Here is a 20290-nt window from a genome sequence, read left to right on the forward strand (position 1 = left end):
CGTCTACAAAGAAACTGAGATATTTCAAGACCAATCTGAGTTGGGAGGTAAGCGAGGGAGGCAGCGCAATCTACATACACATTCCTGACAGACGCAGCAGTTAAGCAACTCAAACGAGCTAATTTTATGATGATAAATGATAATACGAGGCGCTCGCATTCCTCGAAGTAAAAAAGGCTTCAATAAAGCAAACGCACTTTCAAATATCTGTGTCACGTTTCGTAACAACGGCTTGTTCTCTAAACAAACAAAAAGTGAACAGCGCGAAGGTTATTCTACTCGATTTGAAACGCCTATCGCTTCAGTGCTTCGCCGCATTGAACGTTACTCGATTACTTCATTTTAAACAGTTGTTTTGTTTATTTCACACAAAAACTGCAACAAAGAGATACGATTATTAACAGTGAAATCCCGCCGGCAGATTGAATGGATTAGAATACGAATTGGCAAGGAGGCTCCACTCACCGGAAATCCGAAATCGGTCACGAAGTATCAATATGAAGAAACCTTCGTCATCGGATATCAGATCATACGAGCTTGGTTTATTTAAAAAAGGTATTTATTTATAGTAAATTATGTCTGCACTAAAACTGGGAATTCAATAAATACCTAAAACTAACCTATTACAATATTATCACTATTGCTTATCACATCGTAAATCTCTTTATTCAATATCAAAAACTAAAAGTAATTTAGCTGGTAATACTGACGCAACTGATAGATTTTCCATGAAAATTAACGATTAGGATCTTCTGGAAAGATAAAATAATTAATAAGATAATATTAAACATCGAACGAACGCAGCAAAAGATTCTGCAATAATTACTTACACATTACACACTACTGACTACGGCATGTAAGAAAATAAACATGTTTGTCGATAGTTTTCCGTGACAGATGTTATAAGTTATAACTTAGAACACTACCTGGTACCTACATCAAAGCTATATAATAGTATTATAATGCGAACACATGCAATCCGATTCTTAGAATATTGTAAAAATCATATTTAAAAAATGCTATCAAATTTAAACATCCCACTAGGATGCCGTGCATCTGCAGCTTGTTTTGGTAATGTCGTCTATCATAAAACACGACAGATTTAATTTACATGCAAACTCAATGAAATTCATGTATTGATAAGAGAATTCATAATAGAAAAGTGTTTTTTCTTCTTCTATCGTGTGGTGGGAGTCAATGATCCCAGAGCCAGTCTAGGGTCTCAGGAGTCGTCCAATCAATCTTGTATGGATCTCGTCATTTTTAGGCGAAATTTTTGAAACGGGAAATCGTCATGCTGGTAGTCTTAGGCCAATCTTTTAGGCCGTATATATATATCTACGCATAGAGAACCCAGACTGTATCAGTAGGGTCATACATGAGATGAGCATTTCCATTGTCAGCCAATTGACAAATGGGTTTCAATCTGTCTTCTGGACTGAGATCTAACCATAGGAGTCGAAAAATCTACACATAAAATAGGGAAAGTTAGACGAAATTTTTGAACAAAGTACCAGAGGGAGAGAAGGCAGCAGAAAGCTAAATACCTATTCATTCGGATGTTAAAAGGACAGGAACTCGAGAAAAATCTCCCAGGACACTAACCCTCTGGAATCTCCGATCATCCTGTCGCTGCACAATTGGCAACAGGTAGGTAGCTAGTTAGTTAAGTGCATGAGACGTGCCACCGACTTGAGAAATTTATTTTAATAAGCGGGGCCGGGACGAAGGAAAAATCGTGCCGTGTTAAAAATAAATGACACCAAACAAAAGACGAATTCACTTCTGGGAAATAACAGTGTCCGGGACGGACCGAGTGCGGCCGTAAGCGTGGGGTTAACCGGACAGGGGTAGACAACTGTTCACACCACGAGCAACATAATGGTCTCAATTTTATTACTTCGAAGGTGAGAAACATCGAGGAGTAACAACAATGGCTTATAAATAAACTGCAGTTTCACAGAACCTATTTTCTCTTCCTCACCAATATTTAGAATAATGTGATAAATTTGCTGGCAAGCAAATTTATCACATTAAATTTGACAAGCTTCAAATATTTGATAGGAATCTAAAAAAAAATTCTAAGAGCATATTCATGGAAAACACAAAAACACCAGCTACACACAAACTAACAATAAACATGAAGGCAGTAAATAGCAATTAATTATATCTACCTTTAAAAAGTATTTTTTTTATTCTCGGGCCAGTTGAAAGGCATGTAATGGATGACATACATTTAAATCGATATGATAATAATCAGGTGATAGTAACTGAAAATTGCATTATCAGTAAATTCGTTAAATTAGTCAGTTAAAATACGCCGCGTTAAAACTTTAATATAAATCCGGCGAGCCGTAAAAAGTCGAAATTGATTCAAATGCAATTTCAATGGAATCGCTTGGCTGCCTAAAAGAAATAATGTCAATTCGGTAATACGTATACAGCGAGTTAATTATATATTTTTTGTATTACATTAAACAACACAATAATTGACGTATAATGGGATTCTGTTTTAATCCCTAGGTGAACTTTGTTGAATTGAACAACGAGATGTTGGGGGCAGAGCTTTTAACGTATTGGGTAAAGATACGAATTGCTGTGTAATCTAAGATCAGATCACCACATTAGCTGCAAAATCCAAAGTCAACAATGAAAAGCGCCTAGAGGAAACTAAACGGCGCTTTACAAAATTTCCCAATAACGATAATACCACATAATATACGAACTAAAAATCCTATCCAGTATGCGTAGCATAAAGATGCCTACCTATAATACAAAAAATGTCCCAAGAGAGGCTGGTTGCTTTGTAAAAGGTTGAAAACACCTGTTGCCTTCGCCCGCTATTACACTCCTGTATTCTAATGAATCCACAAGTCGCTGGGCGGACCAGGTGTATGTGTGAAATAACCTGGTGTGTGTACGTGTGCCTACACCTTACACTGAAACATGACACACAGCTATAGTTGTAGGTAAGTTTGTATGTTGTGCAACTGAGACCCGGAAGACGGGCATGAGCCGCGACTGCTAATTAACTTCCAAATCCGGTATTCGGGGAGTCGTGGCCGAGACGAGAACACGGGGACATTGCCTTAGACGGGGTCACTACCACTAGGCGACTAGGCACTAGGCATCAGGCCTGTGAGCTAATTACGAATACCTGGGAATACCCATCCCGCTACACCTCTGTTCTGTTCTGTGTCTGTATCGCTTCAATTCCGTTATCGTTTTCGATATCGGATTGATTGAGACGCCGGTTTCCTTGATTATTCACATTTATAAAGAAAATATAGAAATACCAGACGAACAGGTGGAACGGCTGTGTGGAAGAGGGAAGGACTGGGGAATAATGGCGCCAATGGAGAGCATTGATGATGAAACAAATCTATTAAGTAGCTTTTGAAAAAGGTAGCTACCTATGAATTGTTTGTACATACTTTAATTCTTAATATGGCGCTGTTTTCGAAGGTAGGGACTTTACTTATTAATCACAGCTCCTATTTAGGCAGGCACGTATTTCAATCTGCCAAGTAGATACAGATTCTAGGAACCAATCAGATCCTTAGCCGATAACACGAAGCTATTTAGTCTTCAAGCAACTATAACAATGTCCGAGTACAAGAATCAAAGTATGTCGATCGTGATAAGTCAATATAAAATACAAACTTTAACTTGGAATTATTGTATTAGAATGGTTACTTTTGGATTATGACTAATGACGAAATAAAATACATATTAAAAATCATCAACACGAAAATCTTTAATCCACCTAAGTAAGAAATGAATGCAATTCCATTATAGAAGTAGTAAATGTATTTGCAAGGTCTTGTTAATGATTTAAAGCCAGTGGTGTGACAAGAAAATGTTTATACAATATTGTTTTATTGTAATTAACTAACAATAAACGTTTCACTACAATACTTTCTGCCACTGGGAAGATAAAATAACATGTGTTATCACAGTAATGAAAATAAACGTGTCAATGTCGTCAACCCAAGTCATAAAAATACCATTATAACTATAGGATAGAATAAACAACCAACGATTATAACAGCTCATTATTTGCGTTTTATGCTGTTTATTTTAAATCGAAAGAACGTTTCGGAAAACTATGCGACATCATCAGAACTGCAGATACATAATATATACACTGTTAATGATACATAATATATACAGCTTGGAATAAAATAAATAGACTAAAATTATTAAAACAACCTGGCAGAATTCAGAGTAAACTAATTTTACTAGAGTTAAATTTAACTTAGGTTAAGTTATTTTTATAACGTTGTGCAGCGCCCTTGAGGCCTCCCTTATTTATAGTCACAACACGCCTCTGATTTTATCATTAGTATAATATTATCTCAATAAATTTTCGATTCAATGCAATCGGCATGTCGCTCTAATCAATGAAATATGAATACTAATGATTTCAGAGGAATCATACGGATTTCTGCAGAATTAACGATTAGCATAAAATACTCCGATCGAATCGTGAGTGGTTAAGTGTTAAAATGTCAAAATGGAATCATTACCGACACTGAAAGATTTAACACTATGATAAAGAGTATAATGAACTTATTCAGCTTCTATTCTACATGTCCTTGTATATATAATACGTGTAGAATCATCCCCCGAAAATAGCGCACTTTACCCCCAGAAACCCTGTATAATATAAATACGTGATAAAGGTTATTATGTACAAGGGTGATAAAAATAAATAACTAGATATTGTTGATGTTTTAGACGCATAAAAGGTTACTTTCGTGGAGTAAGTTTTTAGCTGAAAATGTATGCGTAGGTCGGTAATACTCGCTACTCGCTGGGAGTCTTTATTTACAGCAATTCCGTGAAAATCAACGAACCGGAATGTCATCGCCAGTTCGTTCGAACCGAAGGATTAATTAATAAATTTCTCTGAATGTCGGGCCCGTGTTCACAGCGCTAATGAATGGATTATATTTCGGTGGAAGTGAAGTTATTATTATGACGAAATAAGGCAGAATAATAATGTGCACATATTATTTGATTTGTGTAGTCAATTATGTACTTCATTTTGAAAGAAAAATCTATATCAATAATTTATTATGCAGGTGTAATGTCTGTGAAAGTTGGGTTAGAATTTACTAATGAATCGCAAAAAATTAAGATGTTATATTATATCTTAGGAGAGTTTAATGTGTAATTACCAAAAGACTTAGGAGATATGAGCATCGGGTAATCCAGTCTTCTTTCCAACAAAAGACCTCCAGAATCCATTAAATGTTTGATTGGTGCACAGGGAAAACTGGGCGCACGACTTCACTCAGAACACGGGATAATCACACAAAAAGTGATAAATCACACGTGTTTTCACTTTATTATAACCGTGTTCACGTTAAAACACATGACACTCCACTATTATACATCTTAGCGACATTGTTAAAAATTCACGAAAACCACAAAGTATTTTTCTTAGAATCACAATGCGTCCATAGTAAATTATAAATTGTACACTATTTCTTCAGTTATCTTTGTAGCACTGCAAATCCAAGTTTGTATTATCCAAATGCGAAGACTGTATGCACTGAGTAATGATATTTCAACAGTTTCGTTTATTTTCACGTTGTTTCAATGTTAGAGATCGTGTCGCGCTTAGAACTGTCAGAGCAGCGGATATTGACAACCACTCAACGCGAGACTCGTTTTGGAACTGTGGGGCAAAGCGGTGTGCGGAACGGAGAGAGCGGCCAGCGGGCCGCGGGCTGCAGGCACGCCATCTGCGGCTGCCGTCGGGCCCCGCCAATACTCCGAAACGGCGGCCTTTCGAACTAGCATTTCGCAGAAAACCGGCTGCGGAGCGCCTAAACCGCCCGACAATACTATTTCCAAGTGACAAAAGAGGCCGAGAATAAACTCCATGATTTCGTGGTCGCAACGATTAAAATGAACTCGTTTATTAAGTGGATTATTTACTCGGCGTGATTTATCAATGTGCGGATGAAGCAAGAAAGCCTGATACTGAAGTAACCGAAGGCAGTTGAGTTTACATCGTGAGGTTACGAGGCACCTAAGAAAAAAATTAAAGCATTTTTTAGTAGTTTATAAGAAATTGCAAGATTTTTTTGTTGTTTTTCTTATATTGTTGTACAATTTTCCAGCGATTTTTTATTTTGCGCATTGATCTGAAAACGAGGACATTCAGCTGAACTTTCTATCGGTGTCTTTCGAAAGGATCGCCATATCTCCAACCCGTCAAACAGTGAACACTCGACGGATTCATTGGTCATCTTTCTCCGTGGATTATTTATAATGCACGTGCATCAATTTGATTCCGAGAAAATGCTATTAATAGAGGTAACCTTAAAAACAACAAAGCGTCTCAAACAGTATTTGCGCTAATAAATTCGCTACTGTATGCGTGACACGAAGCCGATTCGCGGGAAAATGGAAGGTAAATAAGCGTCGTTCCATTTTTTAAAACCATTTTCGGCGCTCGACCTTAATCTATGCTTTTGCCAACTTTGACCAACTGCGACCATTTTAATGTCATAATTATTAACATTCTTAAACATATATTATGCAGTACCTACGCAGGTACTAGGTTAGGTACCCATCTATGTTTAATGTGAATAACGCACGAGCCAGCCAGCGAGACTATGATGGCCAAAATGGGGTATGTTGAGGGGTTGAAGACATTGGGAATGGGAAGGAGATGGAAAAGAGATTATTTGAAGCAACGTTAGCAATTAAGTAAATGTATTTTCTTACCAGGGCGATGCTATCTACAACTATCTACAGCTAAAAAACGTTCGTTATTTATTAAAACACGTTCGATTCGAGATTTTTTACTGTAATTTTGTATCGAGTGTGTATAATCGTAACACGGGATTTGTTTTGAGTCAACATTAAATGTATATCTATCCCCCCCCCTTATACATATAATGCATTGTTTATGGTTTTTGGGTATACTTGGCTTATACATATAATATATTAAAAATTGAGATAGATTTTGCGTCAACATTAAATGACGTAGGATGATAATCCTGAGTTCATCGACTTTTATAAGGTAAAAGTCAACATTTATAAATAGTTGTTTTAATCGAAAATCGTGACTAACCCCTTTCCAGAGAAATTTCCAAATAACAACAAGCCCCCATTATCTGTTTTAGGAAACCGAATTTAAGGGCACGTGCGGAAAACTCAGGCGAAACCGTCGAGAGGTCCGTTCTAACCACTCTTTCTGTTACACGCTTCGTTTAGAAGAGTGAGGGAGAGTCACGAAGGAGCTATCAGCGGTATCAGTATATCGGTTAGAATATTAGTATTTGGTGGCGTGCTTTTTAGCCGTTAACCTGAATTTAGCCGGCGAATTACGCTTTACGGCTAGAAATACTGGAAAACATGTGCGTGAAGTACCTACTTTTGTTGCATGGTACTTTGTACAGCTTGATATAGTTAACTTTGCAGATGGCTACTATACTATACTTGTAAGGCGCCCTTGAGGTGATTTTGAACAAAAACGGCGCTATAAAAATCATCCAAATATTATTATTATGGCGAAAAGTGGACGAGAAAACTGAAGACGCCACTTTTTTTTAACAAATATTTTCAATTGGGTTTCTCGCGATAGGAAAACTTGCTAAAAGTGATGCACGTAACATTAATCTCAAGGTTTTTCAATTGGGTTTCTCGCGATAGGAAAAAGTGTAAAAGTGTAGTCTAAAAGTGATGCACGGAACATTAATCTCAAGGTTTTTTCATTAGGGTTTCTCGCGATAGGAAAACTTGCGAAAAGTGATGCACGGAACATTAATCTCAAGGTTTTTTCATTTGGGTTTCTCGCGATAGGAAAACTTGCTAAAAGTGATGCACGGAACATTAATCTCAAGGTTTTTCATTTGGGTTTTTCGCGATAGGAAAACTTGCGAAAAGTGATGCACGGAACATTAATCTCAAGGTTTTTTTAGTAAAAATTAGCCCTGATGAAAGGCCACCATTTAGAATAGAAACGTTCCTTGGAATGGCTTTAACTATGCTTAGTGGCCAGATCTGAATAGGTAGGTACTTCCCAACCTTGATTTTCTCCACCTCCTTCCTCTCCCCACTCCCGTCAGTCTTTCAATATAGCCTAAATTGGTAGGCCATAGTCCTACTGGTTTCGACCAAAGTCCAGGTATTTACTTTGCACCGACATCCCAATACAATATAGTATATTGAATATACGATATAACCATCGACTGCAGAGTTATGCTTGTCGGTCTGTACGTAGGTACTTAAGTTGAATGTTACTTTGTAGGTACGTCGGTTAACCTATAGTTCCACTTTTAAGTAATTTACCAACACCAGTCACTTTTACCTACACTGTTGATAACGTTTGATATTGTGATAGGCGTAATGCATTATATTTAACGTTAACAATTTCTGGACTACCGTAGACATAATAAACGATAAGCCTTACTTATATCGCTTGTGTAAAATGTAAAACATGTTTATTAGTAAGGCTCATAGTACGTAAACATACAGTAATCAGTGCTTAATGCGTGCTGCTCAAAAGGGGCGTAAATATATAAAGAATTATATATTTCACTTCTTACAAAAATAAAACAAGAATGTTTAAAATAAGTTCATTCTCTCGGTTGTTCTCTCTCTTTTGTTGCCTGCAATGATAAGTATGTCAATCCGTAACCAATAGGGTATTTTCACTGTTTTTTTTTATTCTCGAAAAAAATTACGATTATGAAGGTATTTTTATGTTCACGAATAAATTTTCTATGACGATTTAAAATGTGCAATTTTCGATTTGCCGCCAAAACGACACGTTCGTTTTTATTCGTGAATTCGGCGGCGTTGACGTCATGCCGGGCGACGTTGGTGACAGCCGTCTTAGCAGACATTAACGTTTTTATGTCATAATGACGTTGTAGCCAGTTGGAACCATTTCGGAATGTGAGGTTTTAGATCGTTTTGAAACCAATAATTATGAATGAAAATATTAAAATTACACTTTTTTAGTACGATAATCATAATCAGAAAACGGAACGTTGTATCTTCAACACATTTTAAACCGTGTTCATATTTTGTGAAAATACGCCATTATGGATGGCATTGTCATAGTTGCCACTTTCTGTGGGCAGTGAAACATTTTCGGTGTTATTATTTTTGTTTAATCTACAATACAGGTAGTATTCATATATAAATAAATAATAAATTATTTTATTACATTTAAATTTGGCTTATGTATCTTTAATTTTAACACCACTTTTGCTCAACATCATTACATATATCTAGGAAAAAATACTTAAACAGCCTACCCGAAAATATCAGAACAATAGAAAACGATAAACACCTACTAAAATCAATTAAAGAGAAGTTTAATGTAAAAATACAAAAATGATGACACTATGTTTTTAATTAATTATAAATTTTAATATTCATAATTACAAACACTAAGGACGGGTTGTTTCGGAGAATTTGAACAATTCATCAAATTTCAACGTTCATTTTCGGGTTCTGTGAAAGACTTATTCAAGTTCTGTTTTTATATCATTGTAGGCTAGTTGCTTGAGAAAACTGAAATAAAAACAGAACTTGAAAAAATCTTTCACAGAACTTGAAAATGAATGTTGAAATTTGATGAATTGTTCAGATTCTCCGAAACAACCCGTCCTAAATATTCTTAATATTGATGCTCATCACTCTTCTAGATACAAGCGCCAGCTTCTATAGAAGAGGAACATTAAAAAATCAATAGCAGTGAAAATTAATTGTATGAATTATTTTAGTTAACATTGATTATACTCTGTATTACTATTATACTGTAAATTGATTAATTATTTAGTAAATAAAAAAAAAAACAATTAAAAAAAATATATTTATACAGGATTTTCCAATAAGAGGTGTTATTTTGATATTCAAAGAGTTATCGAGAGATGATTAATGATTTTTATGGCCGGAATTGGATGGTATTGATCTGGACAACGTTTACTTTCAACAAGACGGCGCTACGTGCCACACAAGCAACGAAACCATTGATCTTTTACGGGAATAGTTTCCGGACCATGTTATCTCTCGAAGAGATGATCACAATTGGCCACCGAGATCTTGTGATTTAACACCTTGCGACTTCTTCCTTTGGGGCCACGTGAAAGAGAAGGTCTACGCCCAGCGTCGATTCAAGACCTCAAAGATGGAATTCGTGAGGCTATCGAGGACATAAGGAAGCCACTTTGCGATTTGGTTATGGAAAATTTCATGAAAAGGATATGGTCCTGTAGGCGAGATCGTGGTGGTCATTTGACTGATGTTATTTTTCACTATTAACGGCATACCTTCCTCTTTACAATGAAATAAACATTGGATCATTTATATTAAAAAATGGCATTTTTCTTTGAATATCAAAATAACACCTCTTATTGGAAAACCCTGTATCTACATATATTTATTTAGATATCGTAAGAGAAAACCTGTATTGCAGATTAAACTACAATATTTACACCGAAAAAGTTTCACTGCTCACAGAAAGCGGAAATATGACAGCAAAATTCAAAATATAAACAACAATTGACATTACAAATATTTAGTTGGCTAGTTGCGCAATGCCAAAATGATTATAACATGCTGTACTACAATTTAGGTGTCATTTCGTTGTATTTGCTAATAATTGTTAATAATCGAATAAGGGAATCATATTTATATATTGGTCATAATATTATTCGCGGTAAATTCAAAAGGGGTAAGCACCCAGCAGTGGTAACAGTAATTTCAGCAAAATGTCAATAAATGCACTGCAACCACTCACCACATTTCGTGGAAGAAGCGTTTTCTCATGTTTTATGGAACAATGCCTGACTGATTACGCGGCAGTCACAAAGCGACCGTAGAATTCAAGGGAATTGTTATAAATAATGTGATCGTTAAATGTCCATTTCGCTCCCTCACCCACTAATTGTAAGAAAAACATGTTCTGCCTACTCAAAGAAGATTTCGACGCGGGAGTCAACATTTAAAAATAAATTCTCTTCAAATGGTAACTTCCAAAATTACATTTAAAAATAGAATGCTAATAATTTCGAAATAAATTAATAGCCCATTTCCAAACGGTACCTACCTAATTTTGGGAAAAAGAAGGTCCTACTTTACGGTAGATGAATGTTTTTTATGTATAAGTCAATAATAAATACTCTTCTGATGACAAAATACGAATCAGATTTAATATTTAAAAAAAAAAACTGAATGAATAAATATCTAGTTTTGGTTCCTACCTACATGTACATAGCACATGGCAGAAGAAATGCTAGCGTGAGAGTCAATTCGAAAAAATCACAAAATAAAACACTCAAATCACATGTATTGTTTAATAGTGCTTTCACACAGACGAAGTATTGAATTCCGTAAGTATAAACTTTAACTTTACCTAAACTCAAATCACATTTAAAATCCGAAAACTCGAAAAACGTTTCATTAAATGCATCTTTCAAAGAAGTTCGGAAGAAGTTGTTTGACTTTCGAGGAAATTAAAGTTCCTATCCATTTACAGGAAAACAAATAATGAAATGAGAAAAATAGTGTCGTTGCAAAAATCAAATTAAAAAAAATAACCACTATTTGAATGGCATCATTAAAACGACATTTAAAATTAGAATGCTAGGAAAAACTGTAGAAATAAAAAGCCTTGTTCCAAAGAGGTAATTGTGGGAAAAGCCAGTTCCTACCTATTTATGGCATAGGAAAGTGCCTACGTTGGAGTCAATATTAAAAAAAATAATCCAAATGCCAACATTCAAAACCCATTTAAAATTAGAACTCTCGGAAAACATAGAAATAAATAATAGCCTCGTTCCAAAGATGCAGGAAGTAGAAGCGCAAGCGACGTCAGATGTGACCGTCTCGAGACAAATGAAAATAAAACGAGAGGTGTTTACGCAAAAAGAATATTCTTTAAATATAAACCATAACAGCGCGTGGAGAGAAAGAATCGCAATTTTTTTACGCGATGATTCAATAAGTTGAAGTAAACAAAAGTTGGCTTTTCCAAGGGTTCCCAAAAGGATGATTTTAAAGTTTCAAATGCGTGTTTAGGGTGGATATAATTAATTGATTTTTTTGTGAGCGAAAATAATTTATTAGTTTCTAAATACTAGTTCATGATTATGCGCTTTACCCTTGAGCCCAATTAGACGCGGGTTAAAAACCTTGAAAAGTGTAAATATAGTTTTATTTCAAAAGCGAAAAGATTGATTTGTGAGCAGATCTGTATAGCCGGGTACTTAGAAGACCTTTCTCTTCATTTTCCATCGGCCTCACAACACTCCCTTATAATGCTACGTATACAAATGCGAGCCGAACTGCCGAACTTCAACAAGGAACGAAGCAACCGCAAATGGCGCCAAACGCAGCCTGCAGCTTCTTCGTTCCCTTCCCGTAATTCGTGACTCGGTTCGCGTGTAAGTTCGCAAATGTATACGTACCATTAGGGGTACCGTCGATGAGCAAAACATTTTATTTAAAATCCTAGCTGACGTGTACCCGGCGTTGCTAGGGGTTATCTTTATGAGATGAACATATACCATCTAGGAGTTTTCTGTGGGCCTTTTTAAGGTATACAATTCCGTAGTACCTACATTATTTTGATGTATCTCATAAGGTTTAGCCAGTGTTAGCAATGTAAGCGCTTGAAATAAGTTTTTACGACTTGACTACAAAACATTAACTTTCTTTACTTTCTATGATCTTCGGTGTTCTTCTCTTTACCGGTTTGTTTCGTGGAATTTTTAAATTAATTATGCCGAGGATAACAATGCAAAATACTATTCTGCAGGGGCCTGTACACCTACTTCATAAAATATTTTTCACAAGTTAAAACAAGCATTGTTGACAACCCTTCCCAAAACATTTTTAAAAATCTCATAGACGTCAGACGACTGGCTATTCCCGCCCTGCATCACACACGTAATGGCGAGAACATCCAATTTGTAACACTGAAGAGCATGAGAGTAAATTCTAAATGACAGGTGCCGCGACTCGTGGGCGAGGAAATAATATAATATCACAGAGTAGCATCTCAGTTCTTCGGGCATTAAACAGACCGTCAAACGTCACGCGCGTTCTGCGCTTTTCTATGGAAGTCCGAACCGCAAATAGCCCCAGACCTAAAATAATCCTGAAACGCCTACTGGATCCTAGGCGATGACAGGACGCCCACTAACCGACATTTCCTGTCATAATAAAATTCTAAATTTGTAAAATCTCTTAATTGGCAACAGAAAAAAGCTGTCATAATAAGATTCTAAATTTAAAATATATCTCCCTAATGGCCAGCACAAAGAAAACTATCTCGTGATTCTAAAATTAAATAATCTCTTTAGAACAAAAAAACTGTCATAATAAGATTTTAAATTTAAAATATCTGCCAACGGGCAACACAAATAAAACTGTTTTGATAAATGTTATTATTATGTAATCTCTTCAGTCTACAGAAAACTGACATAATTTTTTTTTTAATCTTTTTTAATCGCAACACAAAGAAAACTATCTTGAGATTCTAAAATTAAATAATCTCTTTAGGGAAGAAAAAACTGTCAATGGGCAACACAAATAAAACTGTTTTGATAAAATTTTTAATTTAAATAATATGTAATCTCTTCAAGAAACAGAAAACTGTCATAAAAAATTGTTATTTTTCAAAATTCTTGAGGCAATACAAAGAAAAGTAAAGTGTTCTAAAACAAAAATTGAATTGAATTCTCTGTTATTCATATAATTGAGGCTTTTAGGCTCACCACGCATACATATAATATCAAACCATTATGCTTTCATCGGTTTACACAAGGCATTTAAAGTTTTCGCTGTAAAATATCGATTTAACTTCCATGACTTGACAACACGATTGTAGAGATAAAATTGATTAGAAATGATGATTACAGTTTATATAGATAACACACTGAAAATGTTAATAATCACTATAATCAGTAACTGTATGTAAAAAGATTAGTAATAGTGTTTTGTGAACACCTCACTTAGAGAACTGTTTTAGTGTTATTCTGCCGTCATAAGTAAAAACGCAGTATCCTCGCTGAGACTTTCAAGTGGGACACTGTGGTTCAACTCATGGCGGCAGTATTGTAGAGGGTTTTCCAATAAGAGGTGTTATTTTGATATTCAATCGTGAAAGATCAATGGTTTCGTTGCTTGTGTGGCACGTAGCGTCATACAAGCAACGAAACTTGTAAGTAAACGTTGTCCAGATTAATACCATCCAATTCCGGCCATAAAAAATCATTAATCATCTCTCGATAGCGATCCATTCACCGTAACTGTTGCTCCAGCCTCATTTTCGAAAAAGTAAGGTCCAACGACTCCGCCGGGCCATAAACCGCACCAAACAGTCACACGTTGAGGATAAAGAGGCTTTTCAACAATAACTCTTGGGTTTTCCGAGCCCCAGATGCGAAAATCTTGCTTGTTGAAGAAGCCACCGAGGTGGAAATGGGCCTCATCACTCAAGATGATTTGCATTTGATTCACTCAAGTCAATTTTAATAATTTCAATGCGTTGTTGAAGCGTGTATCGTTCCATTTTTATTAATGACGTAGTTTCTACTTGTCAAAAGTCAGCCCAAATGACAGCTTCAAAAGTAACATCTACCAAAATAGCGGCCTATTCAAAATAACACCTCTTATTGGAGAACCCTGTATATTAGTTAGTAGCAGTTAAGTTGAGTTAAGGCCCCGTAGTAAGAATTTAAACATGGTTTGAAAGGGAGATATGTAATTACGAATGTCAAAGGGAGCGCGCTAATATTAAAAAACGAAAATAATTAAACGAAAATGGTCAAAATATTTAATAAAACACGACTCGTTTGAAATAAAGCTAAAATCTCACGACAAATGCTTTAGTTGCATTTATTTATTTTTATTTTATTTTTTATTTTTATTTTTTTTTTATTTATTTATTTTAAAGATACACTGTGATTTTTTCATGACTATAAGATATTAAATAACCGAATAAAACGTGTTTTAAATAATTTTAGAAGCTTACTTTGCGATTTTTTTTCTATGGATGTAATTTCATATAATTAACGTTTCGGCATAAATTTTTTTTTTTTTTTTTTTAATTGCTGGAAACCCGGGCGTTTATTGCAATTACATGTTTAATATAACAAATGTGAAAGTAACCTGCCTCACTAGGTATTCTGTTCTGAGGCGGGTACATATATTTGTTTACACATACACATACATTTTTTATACAAATATAGACATATATCAATATATACATGGAGCATTCCATAAATAGTTACGTTCATATATAGTTAAAAAAGAAAGAAAACAGGAGTTTCGTAGGAACTCTAAATTTAAAAAATCTAAATCTTAATCTCATAATAATAACATATCAAAGAATAGTTTTAAACAACAGTATTAGGTATTAGGCATGCGTAAAACATAAGCAGTTTTAATAAGAAAGAGTAAATCACTATAAATGTACATAACACATGTTTGTAAATAAGGAATGAGAATTAGACTAAGAAGGGATTGCTAGTAATTTGCTGATGCATGCTCTTTTTTTTATGTAGTAACCATGTGTTCAAATGTTTAAGTAAACTGTTTGGGTGTTTATGAGTGTTGCAGTAAGTGGTTTCTTTTAGGAAGATGTTGAAGATGTAAGGTGCTAGGAAGGATTCGTGCTTTTTGGCAAAGGTTGAATTGATTTTTGGCACTTGAAGTTGATTCTGTGATTTTGCCCTTGTGTTATGTGGGTGAGTTACGTGGCATGGTGAGGATTTTATGCAGTTTATTTGAATAATCTTTTTAATGAATAGTTTCCTAATATCTAGTATATTATTTGTAATTAGGAGATTTTCCGTTAGATGCATATAAGGTTGTTTGAACATAATCCTAATTAATGTTTTATGCGTTGTGTTGAGGGGCTTATAAAACTTGTCAGCAGCTCCCGGCAACGGTATAGATATTATCTTATCAAAAATAACTTTTTTTTTAAAGTTAAATATTTAAATAAACTTGTAGGTTGAAATTGGGTAAGCGGGGGCTTAAACGGCATCATATAATATATATACCCAAATGTAGTGACGCTAAAAGAAAAAAAATGTATTACATCTCTTTTATGTTCATACGTAATTATGTACTTCGATAAAGTGCGTAACTTCTTGGATTTTTCTGTACCATCATTTAACAAGATTCTCATATTTATTTCAGCGAACCATACAATTTTCAAAGTTTATTTTTGGGAACAGTCAATTTCGTTGAATCAGTGATATTTAACAGGAAGGAATGCGAAACACTTACAGTGTGTAATATTTTAAAGAATTTATATTACAATTGTATGACTAATCCAATAGTAATAATAGTCAGGTTGATTGAAGTTATAACATAAAACATTTCATTAATCATGCATAAAATGCACAATTTTTATCATATATTTATAAATTTTTCATATGATACAATTCGGTTATCAATTAACGTGATGATTAATTATTAGTCATTGAGTGGAGGGAACCCATTTGACTAATAGCAGAGCTATCGAGTAACGAGTGCACTGAGTTTTATCTTCTCTTACTACCTATTGCATTCCGCCCTGGTTACAATTCCTAGAACAATCATTACGTTATGTCTAATATGACACAGGCTGATTGGTACTTGATACGGCAAGTTGAAGGATGGTACTTTCAAACCTTTTTCTTCTCCATCTCCATTCTCTTTCCATCTTCACAGTCCCACAACATACACGGAGAAAACTTACTGATAAAATTATTAATAATCTGGTCAAACTATTCGTATTCCTGGTTAAAAGGGTCCGCAGTCCTTAAGAATTGACAGGATTCCTAAAAAACTGATGGTAAAATACGAATATGTTATTAGGATCTCGGAACACGTGTTTATAAAAATTCTAATAATTATTATATTTATCAGGAAAAAGGACACCTGCATGAACACGTCTCCGTCCGATATATTCTGAATAGACTAATATTTTAATAGAAATGGATTGCAATCACGTTTTCAACAGGATTTCAATAAATCAACCATACTCATTTTTCTCCGTGTACCCCAAATTAGGGATACCATAGTCCCACTAGCTGAATGAAATGAAAATCAAACATGAAATAACGAGAGATTACACATACAAGAACAAACGATCATATTGATCGCTAGTCATTTTAACTTCATAAATTTTAATTTCGAAATAAACGAAGTTAAAAATTGAAATATTTTGGAAAAAAATATTTTACCACGTTGGTATTTAAATATATTTTTAATGTTTTGAGTTAGAGATGATGTATTTTTACACACAAAAAAATTGGGTTCTGCAATAGAGTCTAGTTCATTAACAAATTTCACTTAAATAATGAGACATTGAAACAACGTCTCTTGGCTTTCGTCATCGATATGAATACAGTTTAAATTCTCAACAGTGAGTTATTTGTATATTATCGTGTTTGTGTGAAAAGAAGCATTTTTTTTGTTTCGAATTTGACAAATCGTAAGAAATATACCACTTAACTTATCAAAAATAAAAATAAAATAAAACATATTATGTGCCTTTAAAAACTATGAAATTGATTTATCTGTCTCTTGCAGAATCTACCATAAGATATGGGATAACTTCATGGGGTCAATCGTGCAAAACCAACATAAAACATGTACAAATGATTCAAAATGCCATGGTAAAGTTGTTAGTAAGCAAAACCGTTTATAACCAGAGGAGAGACATTAGTATTATGTATAAATCAATAAATGTATTACCGATTCGTGTCCTTATGTGGCAAAAAAAATGTATTACAGCATATATCTAACAGTCCGTATAAAACAATGGTGGATCATGTACACAATACACGTTTCATACAAAATAAAGGAATGAAAGTACCTGTGTTTCAAAACAAATATGGTCAAAAAACTCTTGAATACACAATACCTTTAATTTTTAACAAATTGCCATATGAATTAAAAGAAAATCGCTCCATTAATAAATCTCTTTAATATTAAAATCATGGCTACTAAGGAGTAACCTCATGTATTAAGACTGTGTTACACTGTTTTACCCATAACACTGTTTCTGTATTTTTAAATTTAAAGTATTACACAATTTTTTATTTATTTTGTTGGTTTTTTGTAGATATGTATATATTACTACGCTAAAGCGTTGATGATTATTTAATTTTATGTACTATACTAAAGAATACGTGTGATTTAATTAGAAATACACTCCCATCTAGCTCGGAGAATTGTACACATTGAAGAACCCGCCCCCTGCATCACTCTTTTCGCAGGGATATACGGGTGGATTATTCCGTTATCTACCGATTTCGGACGAAAATTGTTCACATTTTATCATCTCCGGCACTAAATTCACATGAATGCTTGCAACGTGTCCCCTCTACTATTCTCAAATGTAACGCATTGAGCCAAGCATACCGTTTATTACGTAGGTAAGTAATTGGACACCAGGATGGTTCGTTCAAACGAACCTTGGATGGTTTTGTTCCTATTCTAGTTTTATCGGAGAAGGTTAACAAAGCTCACAAAAACCCAACAGTCACGCTCCAAATCTCAAAAAAATGTATAACGAATTTGAATTTGCTCTGCCAAGAAGACATAAAACAAAACGCTTGAAATCTTGGAATGAGTGCATTAAGAATAATTAAGATATAGTGTTGCAAATTTAAAATTTACCGGTTGTTTGTCTTTTAGGATAAGGTCTAAATCTCAAATAATGCATACCGAATTTTGCACGGCACGGAAGACAGTGAAATTACGACTTTGATCTTGAAAGATGCTACAATTATGTTCAATCTCCTTTTTTTGAACTGGAATTCTGGGACATATTGACCAGGTTGCAAGATTAGGTACGCTGTAATACAATTGACGTATTTGGCTAATTTTGTAGAGCTTCATCACAATCTTATCTTTAAACAAATATACATCGTTAAAAGAAACACTTTTTCTATCATGCTGCGTTGTCCACTCTGTTCTCTGTTCTATTCTTGCTACCCTTCTCAAAACAGACATCGTCTAGTGAGGCGGGTAACGTTCTTGCAAATGTACCTGTATTAAATGTCAATAAACGCAAGGGTTGCCGGCATTTTTTTTTTAAATATACAAGACAGTTCATGATGTTTGAAGGTGAAATCCTTGTTTCAGTGCTAACCCGTAGAAACTAAATTCGAAAATATTATTTATTCACACGTTGAAGGCTTTTACATAATCTAGTTACATTATTATAAGTAAGTTTTACAGAGGAGTATAATAACATAATTATACAGACATAATTAGGTACAATACGAGTATAAGTATGTAATTACAATATCGTAGGGAGTTCAATAAGTGTGTGTAAGAGTATAAAATAAGTAAGAAAGTAGGTTGGTACTATGTAAGCAGTTCCAGCGCAACGTGTAGTAAGTTTGGGTGACCGGGTAACTCATCAAAATGACAATTCAACACACCATTAAAAAGTTATGAAAAGTGATGAAAAAAAACTAGATGTAATAGTTTACATAAGTAAGGTTTAGATGTTACCCTATTTCATCGTTTTTAATTACTTTATACCACTTTTATTAACGGTGCGTTGAATTGTGATGTAACGCAATTTTCCAAAGAAGTTTACTTTAGAGAAATTCCACTTCGCCAAGACACTTTCCCGAGATGAGTGCGTATACATTATTCATAGGACATATCCCGCGCAGTAAATGGGGTGGATTAAGGCTGCTTTTCCTTACCTCCGGGTGGAAAGCTATAAAAGATTTTGTTAATTTTTTACTTTTTAAACTACTTTAAATAAAAATCAAAAGTACTTTGTATAATTCAAAATGTTCAATATGCATGCGGGTACGTTTTTAACATTAATAACAGAAAATCTTTTATTAAGATTATTAGAAAAATCTGTCTTTATTTTTGTACAACATCATTTTCATCTTCGGATATGGACCGTAATCATGTAACCGTAAGTTTGTTATTAGTTATTACGTATTATACAAATAAATATGTGATGTATTTTTCATTATATTTTCTATTATGCCAATTTTGATTTTCTCTGTCTTTTTATCATTTCATTCTTGTCAGTTGTTAATCCCCAATTCAGGTCCTTATACCGAATAGCTAAATACATAATATGTTCTTTTGTTATCTACGTGAAAGTTAGTTTTTACGAAATTTATCTAAATTTCAAAGAAAACCCTGCGCAATAATACACACGCATGGTCCCGATACGCGACGAGCAACGTAACACCGGTTATTTATTTTGGTCACGACAATATGTCTTCATCACCGTAATCTTATTTGACTGACCCTTCTCCGAAAATCAATAAAC

The 20290-nt window shown here is 34.4% G+C and overlaps 1 protein-coding gene across 3 annotated transcripts in view; it reads right to left on the reverse strand.

Annotated features, from left to right (window-relative positions):
- Positions 1-20290, reverse strand: part of LOC149419320 (suppressor of cytokine signaling 2-like) — a 153488-nt gene that overhangs the window by 9942 nt on the left and 123256 nt on the right. Inside the window, exon 1 of one of the 3 annotated variants that reach the window (XM_089637776.1) lies at positions 5184-5683. The exons of the other annotated variants lie outside the window; for them this stretch is intronic. Within the exon in view, the coding sequence (XP_089493902.1) occupies positions 5184-5253 (70 nt within the window). The 5' untranslated portion in view covers positions 5254-5683. Of the gene's footprint in view, positions 1-5183; positions 5684-20290 lie in introns of those variants that run through there. 3 annotated transcript variants of the gene reach the window in all.

This window comes from Hesperophylax consimilis, chromosome 12 (assembly GCF_061612785.1).
Source record: "Hesperophylax consimilis isolate HC1 chromosome 12, BYU_Hcon_1.0, whole genome shotgun sequence".
NCBI lineage: Eukaryota > Metazoa > Arthropoda > Insecta > Trichoptera > Limnephilidae > Hesperophylax > Hesperophylax consimilis.